Below are 17,222 nucleotides of genomic sequence, written 5' to 3'. Positions count from 1 at the left end.
CCAAAGGGTCCACAGCCTGACCAGTTGACTGAATACAGACAGGCCCATCAGGCGACCCATCTCAAAATATCCACAGGCCCTAACTAACCAATGGGCTACTCACAACCAGGCACAGGTACCAAAACAAGGGAAAATTCCATGGTCCCCATATCTCCTTACCTCCCCCACTTTAAAAACAGCCCCCACCTACTGCCTCCTGGCAGACAGTCTCTACTTTGCTCCCTTGTGGTATATTCAAGAAACTTCTATACTGGCTCTTCTGCCTCAGGTGAATCCTTCCACAGCCTGTGCCCCAGGCTTCCACCTGATTGGGTTGCCCTACATTTGGGTGCCCCCATCTGATTGGGAGAGATGCCACACTTTCACATGTTGTTAACTCTGTTACAGTTAGGTAGGTTACCTGTGTTTCCAACTTTATACTTTCAGCTCTTAGGTAAGTTTCAGTGTCACTTGCAAGTAGATATGAATAGGGCAGAACATAATCCTTTTCTTGATGAAAAATGGTGTAATTGGGTAAATTATTTTGATTGAGATGGAGACACTATTCAGACTACAACATTAGCTGGTGTTCAGGTTAGCCTTGATGTATGCCCTGCCTATATACGTTACGATTCTATTTGTCTCTCTCTAATATTCTATACAGGATGAAACAGGCTGGTCTCCTGGTGTAAAGGGGGGAGTGTTACTGGCCTTGTGTGGAAAGTTCTTATTTCTAGTTAAAATAATTGAAGTTGTAAAACCAGAAAACCAATAATTATTTATTATACAGAAATGTGAAAACCCTATGCGTTAAAGAAGGTGTTTTGCAGAGACTACTATACAGATTCAAACTGAAGACATTCTCATTGAGATACAACATAAAAATAAACACTGACCAAGTGTTGCAAGAAAGAACTCGACTTCTACCCCCCAATCAAGCTGACACTTTCCAGAACAAAACCTGGTTCAGAAAGGAAAACTAAGCCACGTAGAGACAACACATGGACTGCTTTTGTACTTTCAGAGTGCCAAACTGAAGCTCTACTCAGCTGCACGTTTAGAACTCATTTCATGCTAAAATTCGTATCTCTAGTCATATAAGCAATACCTGAAAGTGAAAAAAAAAACAATGATTGTTGATTTGGGGAATTCCATGGGGCTACACAGGTTTGGGGGAGGAGATGAAAGTTACAATCATTCATTCGTTTCAGATCAGGAAGAGTTGATATCATGTCTGGGTTGTCTGTATGAGCCCTTTGACAGCCTGCTTCTCTGTAATGGTCAAAAGCTGAGTGTAGATCTCCATGTTGAGTGTAGAGATTAAATAAACAAATCTTAAAAAAATATTTGCATAGTAAATGCCTGAACTTAGCACAACTTGGTGCCTGTCCTCTTTATATTCCTAAATAGTAGACTTTATGTCAACATGCATTTCATACCAAATTGCCCATCAAAATAGTATTTTTCTTAATCTTCTCTTAGCACTCACTACTGAATTGAAAAAACTGAAAAGTTTTGAGAGATTTGGCTAGAAAGATGGTTATATTGAAACAAGACTAATGACTAGGAGGTTATCTATGGACTAAATACAGACAAAACTACTACTAGAACCCTTAAATACGGACAGAATCTATCAATTTATGAAGGAAGCCAAAAACAGGGAACAAGAAGATCTGGAGTTTAGATACACTGTCTGGACTCAGGATGCTGCTATTAGGCAACTGAAATTTATAACTCCCTCAATTTGATCAGAGCAGAGACATATAGAGTAAATCTGGAGGAATCAGGACAATCATGAGCTGAAGGGTGGAAATTCTCATGCCACCTCCCTCCCTTATAAACTGGAATGCTGATTGTATGAAGGACGTGGCTGAAAGACCCATTTTTTTCATTCAGACTTTTGCCCTGATGAACGAGGGAGTAGGATAATGCTAAGAGAGAGTACAGAACATATTTCTGATTCTAGGACTGTGAGAACCAGGTAAGCAAATTTGCAATATTCTCATTAGGTTAGAAAAGGAAAGCTGAAAAATCATTAGTGGGACATATAATCCCAGAGACCCATCTGTTCCAAAAATTAGTTTTGTTTCTACTGCCCAGACAGTTATTTCAATAACTATAATCCTTAGTAGAGTCTGAGAGACAAAGACTGTGAAAACGTGTATTTGAGATAGAAAACAGGGCGTCTGGCTGGCTCAGTTGATAGAGCATACAACTCTTAGTCTCAGGGTAATGAGCTCAAGTCCCATATTGGATGTGGAGCCCACTTAAAAAAAAAGAAGAGATAGAAAACAAACCTTAGAAATCTTAATTAATGGTTTGCTCTATATCTCATTCACATTTTGTGGGTGGAGAACTCCAAATCCCACTTAGATATTCCTGTTTATCCAAAAGCACACTGGATGGAAGCAAACCAGGAAATGAGAGAAAGTGATAATTGTGTGTGTGTGTGTGTGTGTGTGTGTGTGTGTGTGTGTATTCACCTAGTTTATTCACCTCTGCAGTGGAAATTTAGGGAGAAATAAAGTCTGCTTACAATGGTCAAGGTTTATGGAGAAGCCCTGAAGTTGGCTCTCCCCAAATCATAAGTCTGATTCAAGAGAAGGAAAAAAAAAAATACAAACAAAAAACGATGAAAAACATCTCATCACACAAAACTCCGTGTGGTGTCTCTGACAGTCACGAGCCAGCAGGGGAAAAAGGAGAAACCCACCCACTGGCTTTAGGATTTATTGAAGGCTGCCAGCACAGCCCAGATCATCTCTGTGGCACTGTGCTTTGTCCCCTCCACTTCAGGGTCCAGTTCTACTAAGTCCTTGGCTCGATTCATTGCCACATCATACCTGTCATCTGTCAGAGAGGAGAAGACATTCTCTAGCACATCAGAGGAGTGGGCCAGCACCAGGAGCGCTAGTGTTCGTTTGTCCATACGCTGGGGGTCATTCACCCACCGCTCTAGGACACTATCTTGAAGTTTTTTCACTAGTCGCTGTTTCTCTGTTGTATTGGTCACTGGATGAGTAGTCATGTCAAATAGGAGGAAATTCTGCTTCTCTGTGGTTAGAATACCCTTCTCTACTAGGTTCTTTGCAATTCGTTCTCTCACATTTCTCAGTTGGTACTGTAATTTGAAGGGGTTCCAGGTCTCACCTTTGGGAAAAAACAAATGGAAGACTTGAACAATACGCTAAGCCAACTAGATCTAACAAGACATCTGCAGAACATTCCACCCTAACAGCATAATACATACCCTTCTCAAGTACACGTGGCATACTCTACAGGACAGACCATTTGCTAGGCCATAAAATCAGCCTTAATAAAAGGACTGAAAACATACAAAGTATGCTATCCAACCACAATAGAATTAAACTAGAAATTAAATACAGGAGACAATTTGGGAAATTCAAAAATATGTGGAAATTAAACAACAAACTCCTAAATAACCAATGGGGTCAAAGAAATCACACTCAACTCTGAGTTGAATGAAAATGACAACAGACCAAAACTTATGCTCTGTAGCTTAAACCAGTGCCAAGAGAGAAAGATATGACCCCAAATGGTATGCTAGAAAAGATATTAAATAAATCAATAACCTAACTTCTACTTTAAAAAACTAGACAAAGTAGAACACAATAAACACGAAGGAAGCAGAAGAAAGGAAATAATAGAGATTAGAGAGGAGATAAATAGAAACAATGAAAACAATAGAGGAAATCATTAAAATCAAAGTTGGTTCATTGAAAAGATCAACAAATTGACAAACCTAAAATGACAAAGAAAAAAGAGAGAAGAGTCAAATCACTAACATTAGGAATTAGAGAGGAAACATCACTACTGACCTTAAAGAAATAAAAATGGCAGGGGGTGCCTGGGTGGCTCAGTCGGTTCAGTATCCGACTCCAGCTCAAGTCATGATCTCACAGTTCGTGAATTGGAGCCCTGCTTCAGGATTCTTTCTCTCTTCCTCTCTCCCTCTGCCCCCTGTGGGATTCTCTCTCTCTCCCTCTGCCCCTCATGGGATGCTCTCTCTCTCTCCCCCTCTCTGCCCCCCCCCCAAAAAAGTAAATAAAAAAAAATCAAATTGAATTTCTATTCATTAGCAACAATCTGAAAATAAATTTTTTCTCAATTTTTGTAGTTGTTTTCCTACAATTATACTCATAATAGCATCAAAAAGAACAAAATAGTTAGGACTATATTTAACAAAAGTAGTATAAGACTTACACATTGGAAATTACAAAACATTGTTGAAAGAAATATCTAAATAAGTGGAAAGGCATCCATGTTCATGGATTAGAAAACTTGATATTATTATTTTTAATTTTTATTTTATTTTTGAGAGAGAGAGAGAGCACGAGTGGGGGAGGGCAGAGAGAGAGAGGGAGACACGGAATCTGAAGCAGGATCCAGGCTCTGAGCTGTCAGCACAGAGCCCAATGCGGGGCTGGAACTTATGGGCTGCGAGATGATGACCTGAGCTGAAGTCGGACGCTTAACCAACTGAGCCACCCACGTACCCCAGAAAACTGAGTATTTTTAAGATAGCAATATTCCCCAAATTGATCTGCAGATACAATATAATTCCTATTAAAATCCTACCTTAGGGGCACCTGGGTGGCTCTGTCGGTTAAATGTCCAACTCTTGATTACAGCTCAGGTCATGATCTCATGGTTCGTGAGTTTGAGCCCTGTGTTGGGCTCTGCACTGACAGTGCAAAGCCTGCTTGGGATTCTCTCTCTCTCCCTCTCTAAACAAATAAACTTAAAGAAAAAAAAAAAGAAAAAGAAAAAAACCCACTACTTTGCTTGATTGCCGAAACTGACCAGCTGATTCTATAATTCATACAGAAATGCAAAAGACCCAGCATGGCCAAAAAAATATTGAAAAGGAACAATAAAGTTGGAGGACTCACATTTCCTGATTTGAAAACTACTACAAAACTACAATAATCAGGGAGCCTATGTGGCTCAGTCGATTAAGTATCTGACACTTGGTTTCACCTCAGGTCCTGAACTCACGTTTCATGAGTTCGAGCCCTACATTGGCCTTCCTGCTGATGGTGTGGAGCCTGCTTGGGATTCTCTCTCTCCCCCTCTCTCTCTGCCTCTCCCCTGCTCACTCTCTCTGTCTCTCTTGAAATGAATAAATAAACTTAAAAAACCAAACACTGCAATAATCAAGAGAGTGCATAAGGGGTTGCCTGGGTGGCTCAGTTGGTTAAGCGTCTGACTTTGGCTTAGGTCATGATCTTGTGCTTTGTGATTTCAAGCCCTGCATCAGGTTCTCTGCTGTCAGTGCAGAGCCTGCTTTGGATCCTCTGTCCTCCTCTGGGTGCCCCTCCCCTACCTATACTCTCTCTCTCTCTCAGAAATAAATATTAAAAAAAACAAAACAAAACAGTGAGAGAGAGAGAGAGAGAGAGAGAGAGAGAGAGAGAGAGAGAGAGAGAATAAGAATAGACATAGAGAGGGGCACCTGGGTGGCTCAGTCAGTTAAGCATCCAGCTCAGGTCATGATCTCACGGTTGGTGGGTTTGAGCCCCGTGTTGGGCTCTGTGCTGACAGCTCAGAGCCTGGAGCCTGCTTTGGGTTCTGTCTCTGTCTATCTGTCCCTCCCCTACCTGTGCACGCACGCATCCTCTCTCTCTCTCTCTCTCTCTCTCTCTCTCTCTCATAAATAAATAAATAAATAAATAAATAAATAAATAAATAAATAAATAAAATAGACCTAGGGATCAAAAGAAGAACCCAGAAATAAACCCATACATTTATGGTCAAATGATTTTTATTTTTTTAAGTTTGAGAGAGAGAGAGAGAGAGAGAGAGAGAGACCAAGCAAGCATGTGTGTGCAAGTGGGAGAGGGGCAGAGAGAGAAGGAGGCAGAGAATCCCAAGCAGGCTCCATACTCAGTGTGGAGCCGGATATGGGGCTTGAATCCACGAACCGTGAGATCATGACCAGAGCTGAAGTGGGATGCTCAACTGACTGAGCCACCCAGGTGCCCCTGTATGGAAGAAAATTTTGCAAATCCTGTATATGATACGTGATTTGTATCTACAATATATTTGAAAAGTACAACTCAGTGGCAAAAAAGGCAAACCCAGTTGAAAAATAGGCAAAAGATATGAAAAGACAATTCTCCAAAGAAGATATACAAATGGCCATAAATACATGAAGATGGTCAACATCATTAGTATTAGGAAAATCCCAATAAAAATCACAATATACCACTACATGCTCATTAGGATAGATAAAATAAAGAAGACAGAGAATAACAAGTATTGATGAGAATGTGGAAGAATAGAAACTTATACACTGGTGTGGAAATGTAAAATGGTATAGCCACTTTGAAAAAACTGGCCCCATTCCTGTCCTTAAGGAGTTTAAAATCTAGTATGGGGTGACCGTGGGGAGACAAAAAACATTTGAAGTGGGCCCTAATGGCAAACTGGACATAGAGATAAGGTTCTTTAAAATGTTAATCACTGAGGTATGACATCAGGGATGATGATAGAGTAAGAAGTGCCAGAAATCCATCTCTTCACCTAGACAACAATTATACTAGAGTCAATTTTTTTTAAGTTTATTTATTGTGAGAGAGTGTGCAAGAGCAGGGGAGGGGCAGAGGAAGAGGGAGAGAATCCCAAGCAGGCTCCACATAGTGCAGAGCCTGATGCGGGGTTTAAACTCATGAACATGAGATCATGACCCAAGCAGAAATCACACTTAACCAATTGAGCCACCCTGGTGCCCTACTAGAATCTATGTATGTATCTATGATACATTCAAAGAAACAAAAGAAGTGGACATAATGTGTGCCTCAGAAAGCACAGATATCAACTTTACTAGACAAAGACTTGAAAACAATTGTCTTGAAGATGCTCAAAGAGCTAAGAGAATATATGGACATAGGGAAACAATATATGAACAAAATGAGAATATTAATGAAGAGATAAAAATTATTGAAAGGAACTAAAAAGAAAGTCTGGAGCTTAAATACAAGGGCTGAAATGAAAAACACCACGTATATGGGTTCAAAAGCAGATTTAAGCAGGCAGAAAAAGAATGAACAAACCTGAATATAGGAAATGGAAATTATATAGTCTGGGGAACAGAAGGATGTTTAATGAGAAAAAGTAAACAGAGCCTAAGGGACCTCTGGTACACCATCAAATGGTCAAATATATGCATTGTGGGAGTCCCAGGAGGAGGAGAGACAGAAAAGGGGCAGAGAGACTATCTAAAGAAAATTATGAAAATTTTCTGACTATCTGAAAACTTTCCAAATTTGATGAAGGACATGAATTTATAAATTCAAGAAGCATAATGAACCCAATGTCAGATAAAACATCCATACTGAGACACATTATGATCAAATTGTTAAAAGCCAAACAAAAAGAATCTAAAAGCAGAAAGGAAAGAGAGAAGTGAGTCATCACATACAAGGGATCCTCAGTAAGATAACAGATTTCTCATCAAAAAATTTGAAGGCCAGAAGGCAGTGGGCCAATATATTCAAAGAGCTGAAAGAAAAGAAAAGAAAGAAAAGAAAAGAAAAGAAAAGAAAAGAAAAGAAAAGAAAAGAAAAAAGTAAAACCTGTCAAATGAGAATTCTATATCCAGAAAAACTGTCCTTCAAAAATGAGGGAGAAATTAAGACTTTCTCAGATAAACAAAAACCAAGGGGATTTGTTACCACTAGCCTTGCCACGCAAGAAATACTAAAAAGGAGCACTGCAAATTGAAATGAAGGGAAGCTAGGGGCACCCGGGTAGCTGAGTCAGTTAAGTGTCTGACTTTGGCTCAGGTCATGATCTTGTGGCTCGTGGGTTTGAGCCCTGCTTTGGGCTCTGTGCTGACAGCTCAGAGCCTGGAACCTGCTTCAGATTCTATGTCCCCTCCTCCTTCCACCTCTCCCCTGCTTACACACTCTCTCTCTGTCTCAAAAATAAATAAACATAAAAAAATAAGAAAGAAATGAAGGGAAGCTAGACAGTAACTAGAAGCAGTATGAAGAAATAAATATCTCCAGTAAAAGTAAATATATGTACAACTATAAAAACTAGTATTGGTTTGTGACACTACTTTTTATTTTCTATATACTTTAAAAGATAAATACATCAAAAATAATGACTAATCTATGTTATTGGGCATACTATGTATAAAGGAATAATCTGTGACATCAAAACAGAAAGAGGGTGGAATGGAGCTATATCAGGGCAGAGTTTTTCTATGTCATTGAAGTTGGTATAAAATCAGATTAGGTTGTTCTAACTCTAGGATGTTAAATCCCATGTAGCAACCAAGATGATATCTACATAAAATGAGAGAGAATACAAATGTTTCACTATAAAAAAATCACCTAAACACAAAAGAAGACAGTAATGCAGGAAATGAGGGACAAAAACCTATAGGTCATACAGCAAACAAATAGCAAAATGGTAGAAGTGTCTCCTCACGAATAATTAATTTAAATGTAAATGGATTAAGCAATTCAGTCATAAGACAAAGATTGGCAGAATGGGTTAAAAAACATGATCCAACTATATGCTATCTACAAGAAACTCACTTTAAATCGCATTACAGACCAATAACCCTTATGAATATAGATGCAAAAATCCATAGATTCAAAATCCCAAAAGGGATGCAAATTGAATCCAATAGCATATTAAAAGGATTATTTATCATGAACAAGTAAAATCTATTCCAGGAATGTTATATATATATAAAAAAAAAAATCTGAGCAAAGGATCTGAATAGACTTTTTCCAAAGAAGACATACAGATTGCCAACGAGTACATGAAAAATTGCTCAAAATCACTAGTCATCAGGTGCAAATCAAATCACAATGAAAATCGCCTCACACATGCTAGAATGCCTATTATCAAAAAGACAAGAAATAACAAGTGTTGGAAAGGATGTGGAGAAAAGAGAACCTTTGTGACTGTTGGTGGGAATGTAAATTGTTGCAGCCACTATAGAAAACAGTATGGAGGTTCCTAAAAAGTTAAAAATAGAGCTATCATATGATCTAGCAATTTCACTTCTGGGTATTTATTCAAAGGAAATGAAAATAATAACTTTATGCACTCTGATGTCCACTGAAGCATTATTTACAATAGCCAAACATAGAAGTAACCTAAGTGTCCATTGATGGTTGAATGACTAAAGAAAATGTGTATATATATATACAATGGAATAGTATTCAGCCATAAAAAGAAATCTTTCCATTTGCAACAACATGGATGGAATCTGAAGGCATTATGCTAAGTGAAATAAGTGAGACAGAGAAAGACAAATACTGTATGATCTCACTTATATATATGAAATCTAAAACACAAAAATCCAAAAGGGATGCCTGGCTGGCTCAGTTGGTAGAGTGTGTGACTCTTATCTCAGGGTTTTAAGTTCTAGCCTCACGTTGGGTATAGAGATTATTTAAAAATAAAATCTTAAAAAAAAACAACAACTCAAAAACAAAACAAAAAAGCTCATAGATACAGCAAACAGATTGGTGGTTGCCAGAGGCAGGGGTGGGCAAAATGGGTGAATGTAGTCAAAAGGTACAAACTTCTAGTTATAAAATAAATACGTCCTAGGGATGTGATAAACAGCATGGTGACTATAGTTAACAACACTGTACTGTATATTTGAAAGTTGCTAGGAGAGATCTTAAAAGTTTTCATCACAAGAAAAAAAATGTGTAACTATATATGGTGATGGATGTTAAGTAAACATACTGTGATCATTTCACAATATAGTAATCCTGAATCAATGTGTTCTATACCTGAAACGAATACAATGTTGTATGTCAATTATGCCTCAATAAAAAGTAATCAATGTAACAATACATCACATTAATAGAAAAAAAAAAAAAGCCAGTCATCTCACTTGACTCAGAAAAGACATTTGACAAACATGAATACACCTTCATGATTTAAAACTCCCAGAAAACTAGGAACAAAAGGAAAATTTCTCAACAGAATAAAGGGTTTACTTTTTAAAACATTTTTAAAAAAATATTTATTTATTTTTGAGACAGAGACAGACAGAGCATGAATGGGGGAGGGTCAGAGAGAGAGGGAGACACAGAATCCAAAGCAGGCTCCAGGCTCTGAGCTGTCAGCACAGAGCCCAACGCGGGGCTTGAACTCACAGACTGTGAGATCATGACCTGAGCCAAAGTCGGAGGCCACCCAGGTGCCCCTAAAGGGTATACTTTTTTTTTAGTGTTTTTATTTCTTTATTTTTGAGAGAGAGACAGAGTGTGAGTGAGGGAAGGGCAGAGAGAGAGAGAGAGAGAGAGAGAGAGAGAGACAGAGAGAGGATTGGAAGCAGGCTCCAGGCTCTGAGCTGTCAGCGCAGAGCCCAACGTGGGGCTTGAACTCACAGACCATTAGATCATGACCTGAGCCAAAGTCAGACACCCAACCGACTGAGCCACCCAGGTGCCCCAGAATAAAGGGTATACTTAAAGGTTGTAAAAATGCACAGCTAACATCACATTTAATAGTAAAAGACTGAAAGTTTTCCCTCAAAGGTCATGAACAACATAACGATGCCTGCTTTCCCTACTGCAACCAGAGCTGTTAGAGAAGAAACAAAGATGTGGACCTGTGCACGTTGCTCAAGGGCCAACTGTAGAGAAAATTCCAAAGAGTACACAAAAGTGCTACTAGAGCTAATAAACTAATTCAGATAAGTTGCAGGGTACAAAAAAAACACACAAATATCAGTTGTTTCTATATACCAGTAATGAACAATCTGAAAAGGAAATTAAGAAAGCAGTTCCATTTATAATAGTGTCTAAAAGAATTAAATATTTAGGAATAAATCTAACCAAGGAGGTGAAAGATTTATATGCTGAAAACTATATAACATTGCTGAAAAACATTAAAGATGACATTAATAGTGGAAAGACATCTCATTTTAATGAACAGGAAGAGTTGACATTTTTGAGATGTCAGTATCACTCAAAGAGATCCACAGGTTCAACACAATCTCTAACAAGATTCCAAAAGCCTTTCCCACCAAAATGGAAAAGCTGATCCTCATATTCATATGGAATTTCATGAGACCCAGACAGCCAAAACAATCTTGAAAAACAATAAAGTTGTGGGACTCATACTTCCCAACTTCAAAACTTACTACAAAGCTATAGTAAGTTAAATAGTATGGTATAGGCATAAGGACAAGCACAGATCAATGCAATAGAACAGAGAGTCCAGAAATAAATCCTCAGATTGATGATCAACTTATTTTCAACAAGGCTACCAAGACCATTCAATGGGGGAAAGGGCAGTCTTTTCATGGATATAAAACCAAAAGTGGAGGCAACAAAAGGAAAAATAGATAAACTGATTCAATTTAATCAAAATCAAGAACTTTTGTGCATCAAGGACTACCATCAAAAAGTTGAAAAAACAACCTACAGAATGGGAGAACATATTTGTAAATGATATATCTGATAAGAGATTAATATCCGGAATATACAAAGAACTTCCAAAACTCAACAACAATAACAACAACAGAACTCAATTAAAGAAACGGGCAAAAGACTGGAATAGACATTTTTCCAAAGAAGATATACAGATGGCCCATAAGCCCATGAAAAGATGTTCATCACTGGACATTAGGGAAATGCAAATCAAAACCATAATGAGATACCACTTCATGCCTACTAGGATGGTTATAATTCAAAACAAAACAGGGGGACCTGGGTGGCTCTGTCAGTTAAATGTCCAGCTCTTGATTTTGGCTCAGGTCATGATATCAGTTTGTGGGACTGAGCCCTGTATAAGCTCCACACTGACAGCACAGAGCCTGCTTGGGATTCTCTCTCACTCTCTCTCTCTGCCCCTCCTCCACTCTCTCATTCTCTCAAAATAAACTTTAAGAAACAAACAAACAAAAAACCCTCAAAAAAGCTAAAAATAGAACAAGTGTTGATGACAATATGGAGAAACTGGAACCCTTATGCAGGGTTGGCGAGAAGGGGTGCAGCCTGTGTAGAAAACAGTTTTGTGGTTTCTCAAAACAGAACTATCATATGAGCCAGCAATTCTACTCTCAGATATTTATTCAAAAGAATGACTAGCAGGGACTTGAATAGATATTTGTATATTAATGTACATAGCAGCATTATCCACAATAGCCAAAAGGTGGAAACAACTCAAGTGTCCATCAACAAATGAAATGAATAAAAAAAAAAAATGTGGTGGGGCATGCACATGGCTCAGTTGGTTAAGCGTTCAACTCTAGATTTTGGCTTAGGTCATGATCTCAGAGTTTGTGAGATCAAGCCCTGCATTGGGCTCCGCACTGTCAGTGTGGAACCTGTTTGACATTCTCTCTCTCCTTCTCTCTCTGTCCCTCCTCTGCTCATACTCATGCACACTCTCTCTCAAAATAAATAAACAAAATGTGGTATATCCATACACTGGAATATTATTTGGCCAGAAAAAGGAATGAGATTTTGATACATGCTACAACATGAATGGACATTGAAAACATTATGCTTAGTAAAATAAGCCAGATAACAGAAGGGCAAATATTGCATGATTCCACTTATATGAGTTACCTGGTGTAGGCAAATTCATAAAGACAACAAGCAGAAAAGAGGTTGCCAGGGCATGGGGGGACAGGGAGAAAGAGGGATGTTTGGGATGATGAGAAAGCTTTGGGTATAGACAGAGGTGATGGTTACATAACACTGTGAATGTATTTGATGTCAGTGAATTATACATTTATGAATGGTTGAAACAATAAAGATTATATTATATGTATTCTACCACAGTAAAAAATGTTAACTATATACCCCAAAGTAACTAAAACACATCCACACAAAAACATGTCCAGGTATGTTCACAGCAGCATTACTCATAATAGTCAAAAAGTGGAAATAATCCAAATGTTTATCAACGGATGAACTGATAAATAAATGTGGTACATCTATACAGTGAAGTATTATTTGGTAACAAAAAGGAGTCAAGGTAAACCTGGGGAAGTTCTAGTAAGATTGGTAGATTGTATCAATGTCAATATCCTGGAGGTCATATTATATTACAGTTTTGTAACTAGTCATCACTGAGGGACTCTGGGTAGAGTGTATAAGGGATCTCTCTGTACTATTTCTTACAACTTCATGTGAATGTACAGATACCTCGATTAAAATTTCAATTAAAAAAAACTGTTCCAGAAGGTGACACTGGCTGTGACCTCAAAGTGCCCCATGGAAGATTCTCCTAAAATTTTATGCCATAGATCTGCTTACTTATACAAAAGTTTTTGAATTTACCCTTAAAAAAAATAAAAGAGAGAATAAAGTATTGGTACATGATAAAACATGGATGGACTTTAAATATTATCTTAATCTGGTCAAAAAAAGTTGTACATGTCCTTTATATGAAATATTGAGAATAAGCAAATCAATAGAGACAGAATGTAGATTAGCGGTTGCCTGGAGCTGGGCAGGAGGCTTGGGAAAAATCGCTAATGAGTATGGGGTTTATTTTTGGGGTGATGAAAATGTAAATTAGGACTGTGATGGTGGCTGTTCAATTGTGTGCATATACTCAAATCCACTTAATTGTGTACTTTCCATGGGTCAACTGTATGGTGTGAATTATGAATCAATAAAAATGTTTGGGGCGCCTGGGTGGCTCAGTCAGTTGAGCGACCAACTTCGGTTCAGGTCATGATTTCATGGTTTGTGAGTTCGAGCCCCTTGTCGGGCTCTGTGTTGACAGCTCAGAGCCTGGAGCCTGCTTTGGATTCTGTGTCTCCCTCTCTCTCTGCCCCTCCCCCACTCATGCTCTGTCTCTGTCTCAGAAATAAATAAACATTTAAAAAAAATGTTAAAGTTTTTTCTTGTGGAGAATACTATTAAAGAGCTTATGTGGTAGGGTGGTGGACGTAAGATAGAGCTTTGGAAAACTTTATGTATTGATTAACCATGTCTTTTCTGTCCTTCTTTAAATACAGTTAAACAGTGAGCCATACATTTCTTACCCAGCATCTTGAATTCCTGTATTCCACTGCTTGAACTAGTAGGATAAAGATTATAAAGTGTGGGATTTTTTTAGCCATTTTGAGCCATCTTACCTGTGAGTAGCTCTATCCATGTCTGGACGGTTTCTGTGGGTTCAGTTGCTTTGATGTGTTTGAGAGTTTCATCCAGTAAAACATCCCCTGTTGGGCTATCTGACTTTAGCAATACCTTTAAAAGAAGAAACAAGGGACCCTGGTTCATTCCCTTAATTCAAATTAGAATCTTTCAATATACTGTATATACATTATGGGTCAAATGTTGTAGGAAATGCAAAACAACATAACACACTATCCCTGTCCTCAAGAAGCTTAATATCTAGTATGGAGTGATAGTAGGGAGAAAGAAATAACATTTGAAGTGGGCCCTAGTGACAAACTGGATATAAATGATCAGGAAGAAAATATACAATAGTAACTCTTTAGGTCTGGAAAACTAACCTGTGAAACAATTAATAAAGGTAAAAAAGAAGAGGAAGCTACTTTAGGGCAAAAGTGGATAAGTTTGGTTTTAACTCAAAAGGGATAGCTAAGTTGAAATGTCTAGTCAAGAGTTAAATATGTTCCTAGAGGTAGAAAAAGAAGACAGGCCTCAGATTTGATAGGTTAATATCATGGAGGTGATAGATAAAGCTAGAAGATAAATGGTATCTCCAAAAGGAAAGAAAGGTATGCAAAAGGATGCAAACTGAGACTCAGATGTTAAGGAATGGAGAAGTATAAGAAATAGGGTACAGGCGGGGTGCCTGGGTGGCTCAGTTGGTTAAGCGTCCAGCTTCAGCTCAGGTCATGATCTTGCAGTCTGTGGGTTTGAGCCTGTCGGGCTCTGTGCCGATAGCTCAGAGCCTGGAGCGTGCTTTGGATTGTGTCTCCCTCTCTGCTCCTCCTCTGCTTGCACTCTCTCTCTCTCTCTCAAAAATAAATAAACATTAAAAAAAATAAAATAAAAAAGAAATAGGGTACAGGCAAGAAGCAAGAAAATGTAATATAACAAAGGCCAAGAATGGAGAAAATTTCAAGTAGGGGGAGGTGGTCAAAAAATGTCAAATGCCACGTATAGGTTATGAGAGAAAAATAAATTGAAGACAAAAGAGAAGCTGGTGATAGGGTGCCTGGCTGGCTCCATCAGTAGAGCATGTGACTCATGATCTTATGGTTGTGAGTTCAAGCGCCATGATGGGCATAGAGCCTGCTGGTGACACTGAAGAATGTAGTTTTGGTAGAGTTCAGAGTATGACAATGAAGTTATGAGTAGAAAAAATACGTAATAAGAAAACAGAGATGGGAGTCAAGCTCATATGGTGGAGAGGACTTGCTATAAATGGAAGGAGAAAAATCTAATGTTATCTGAGCATGACCAGAATTAAACAAAGACTGCACCCAACCCAGGTGTTTGCCCTCCTCCTATATAACACTCTATTTCATAATGTTATAGTTATAGATACAGAGGAGTAACAATCAACAGCATCCTAAATGTGATTTTTCTGCATAAAAAGACAAAACCATAAACTTCTTGTAACTCTTTAGATAATAGATACTTGAATTTCTCCCTCTGCTATAGGTTAATTAAACCTGTTAGACAATGGGACAGCTGAGTCAGTGATATTTATCTTGTCTCACTACTCAGATCTTCCCATTTCTCCAAAATGGACCATTGGTATCTGCTCTTTCATAAATCAGGAGAATGTTCACAAGGCTGTTACACCTTTCTGTCCAGTAGTCGCTTCTTACGCATGGTGGGGGGTTCCAGATAGATTCGACCCCGCATGGCCAGCTCTATCAGGATGCCCCCTCGCAGGCCAGATGATATGCAGTCATTCCAGAAAGATGTGTAACCCTAGAAAAGGGGAATAAAAAGAAAAGAATGTTCTGAAAGGGTTATGGGCTAGCAGCAGGCACCTTAAGGATGGTTCATTTCATTGTGATTCATTTCATGTCACATTACGTGTACTCAAAGCATAAAATAACAGAATCTCTCTTTAATTCCCTTCATCTAAACGCCCGAAATAAGATTTTCTGACTTCAAGCTCTTTGTGAATTCCCAGGGTTCAGCAACTAGTTAATAATTGGCAGGTCAATTTGTAATTTTTGAAAAGAATTTTGGCTTCTTTGAAATCTGTTTTCATGACATTCTAAATTTCAGAGTATCAATATTAGCAGAAAAATGTATAAACCATCTGAGCCTTTTACTCCTCCAAGACATGGATTATTTGCAAGCCATTTTGATGGATGATGTGGTAGAAATCCAGCTCTGCCACTGACTACGTAAATGCTTTGGGTATGTTATTTCTCAAGTGCAATGTCCTCATCTGTAAAATGTGGACACTAATATCTATCTTTATAAGTTTGCTGTGAGGAATAAATCAGGTGTCCTGTATAAGAAAGCATTTAGTAGAGAACCTGGCTTATAGTAGGCACTTAAATATTGGTTTCCTTTAGTTAGGAGCTAGAGGGGTACAAAGACATAGAAGAAATACCCACTGTCTTAAGAAACTAAAAATCTAACTGGAAAGACCATGCAAACTTGAAGAAAGTTCTATAATAATATAAATTTAAATATTTAAAAAAATTTTTTTAATGTTTGTTTTTGAGACAGAGAGAGACAGAGCATGAACGGGAGAGGGTCAGAGAGAGAGGGAAAAAACAGAATCTGAAGCAGGCTCCAGGCTCCGAGCTGTCAGCACTGAGCCAGACATGGGCTTGAACTCACAGACTGCGAGATCATGACCTGAGCTGAAGTCAGAAGCTCAACCGACTGAGCCACCCAGGTGCCCCTATAATAATATAAATTTTAAATAAAAGCTCAATTGAAAAAGCAGGAGACAGGCAAAAATGACTACTGGATGTTTGGTTTAGATGATAGTTTTTCAAATTATAAACCACTTCTGGGCTAGTCAGAAACTTTCATGGGACTTGAACTGAGGTTTGAAAAATAGGTTGAATTTAGCAGTGAGGGAGGGTTTTCCAGATGAAGATAAATCATTCAAATTCTACTTATTTTTCAAGAGAGCATTCTAAGTAAAAGTATAAAGGAAGGAGACATCAAATATGTTTAGAGATCTAACTCAAGGACATAAGATCAAGTTGGTTGTGGGAAGTCTTGATGCTCTGAACTTTTACTGAAAGGCAATATCGAATCCTGAGGATTGTAAGCAAGGAGTTATGATTAACACAAGAAGACCCACCAAAAGTATCA

General features: G+C 38.3%; 1 protein-coding gene across 2 annotated transcripts in view; it reads right to left on the bottom strand.

Moving 5' to 3' along the window:
• Window positions 1-738: 738 nt before the first annotated feature.
• The window catches only part of GOLPH3L (golgi phosphoprotein 3 like), a 38,367-nt gene continuing 21,883 nt past the window's right edge, over window positions 739-17,222 (bottom strand). For both annotated transcript variants that reach the window (XM_058715881.1, XM_058715880.1), the window contains 3 exons: window positions 15,732-15,863; window positions 14,084-14,198; window positions 739-3,129 (listed from right to left, as the gene is read on the bottom strand). In XM_058715881.1, the coding sequence (XP_058571864.1) occupies window positions 2,702-3,129; window positions 14,084-14,198; window positions 15,732-15,863 (675 nt within the window). In that variant the 3' untranslated portion in view covers window positions 739-2,701. The remainder of the gene's footprint in view (window positions 3,130-14,083; window positions 14,199-15,731; window positions 15,864-17,222) is intronic.

The sequence above is a fragment of the Neofelis nebulosa genome, chromosome 2 (genome assembly GCF_028018385.1).
Source record: "Neofelis nebulosa isolate mNeoNeb1 chromosome 2, mNeoNeb1.pri, whole genome shotgun sequence".
Taxonomy (NCBI): domain Eukaryota; kingdom Metazoa; phylum Chordata; class Mammalia; order Carnivora; family Felidae; genus Neofelis; species Neofelis nebulosa.
The sequence above is the reverse complement of the archived record's forward strand: the minus strand, read 5'-3'. Positions and strand labels throughout refer to the sequence as shown.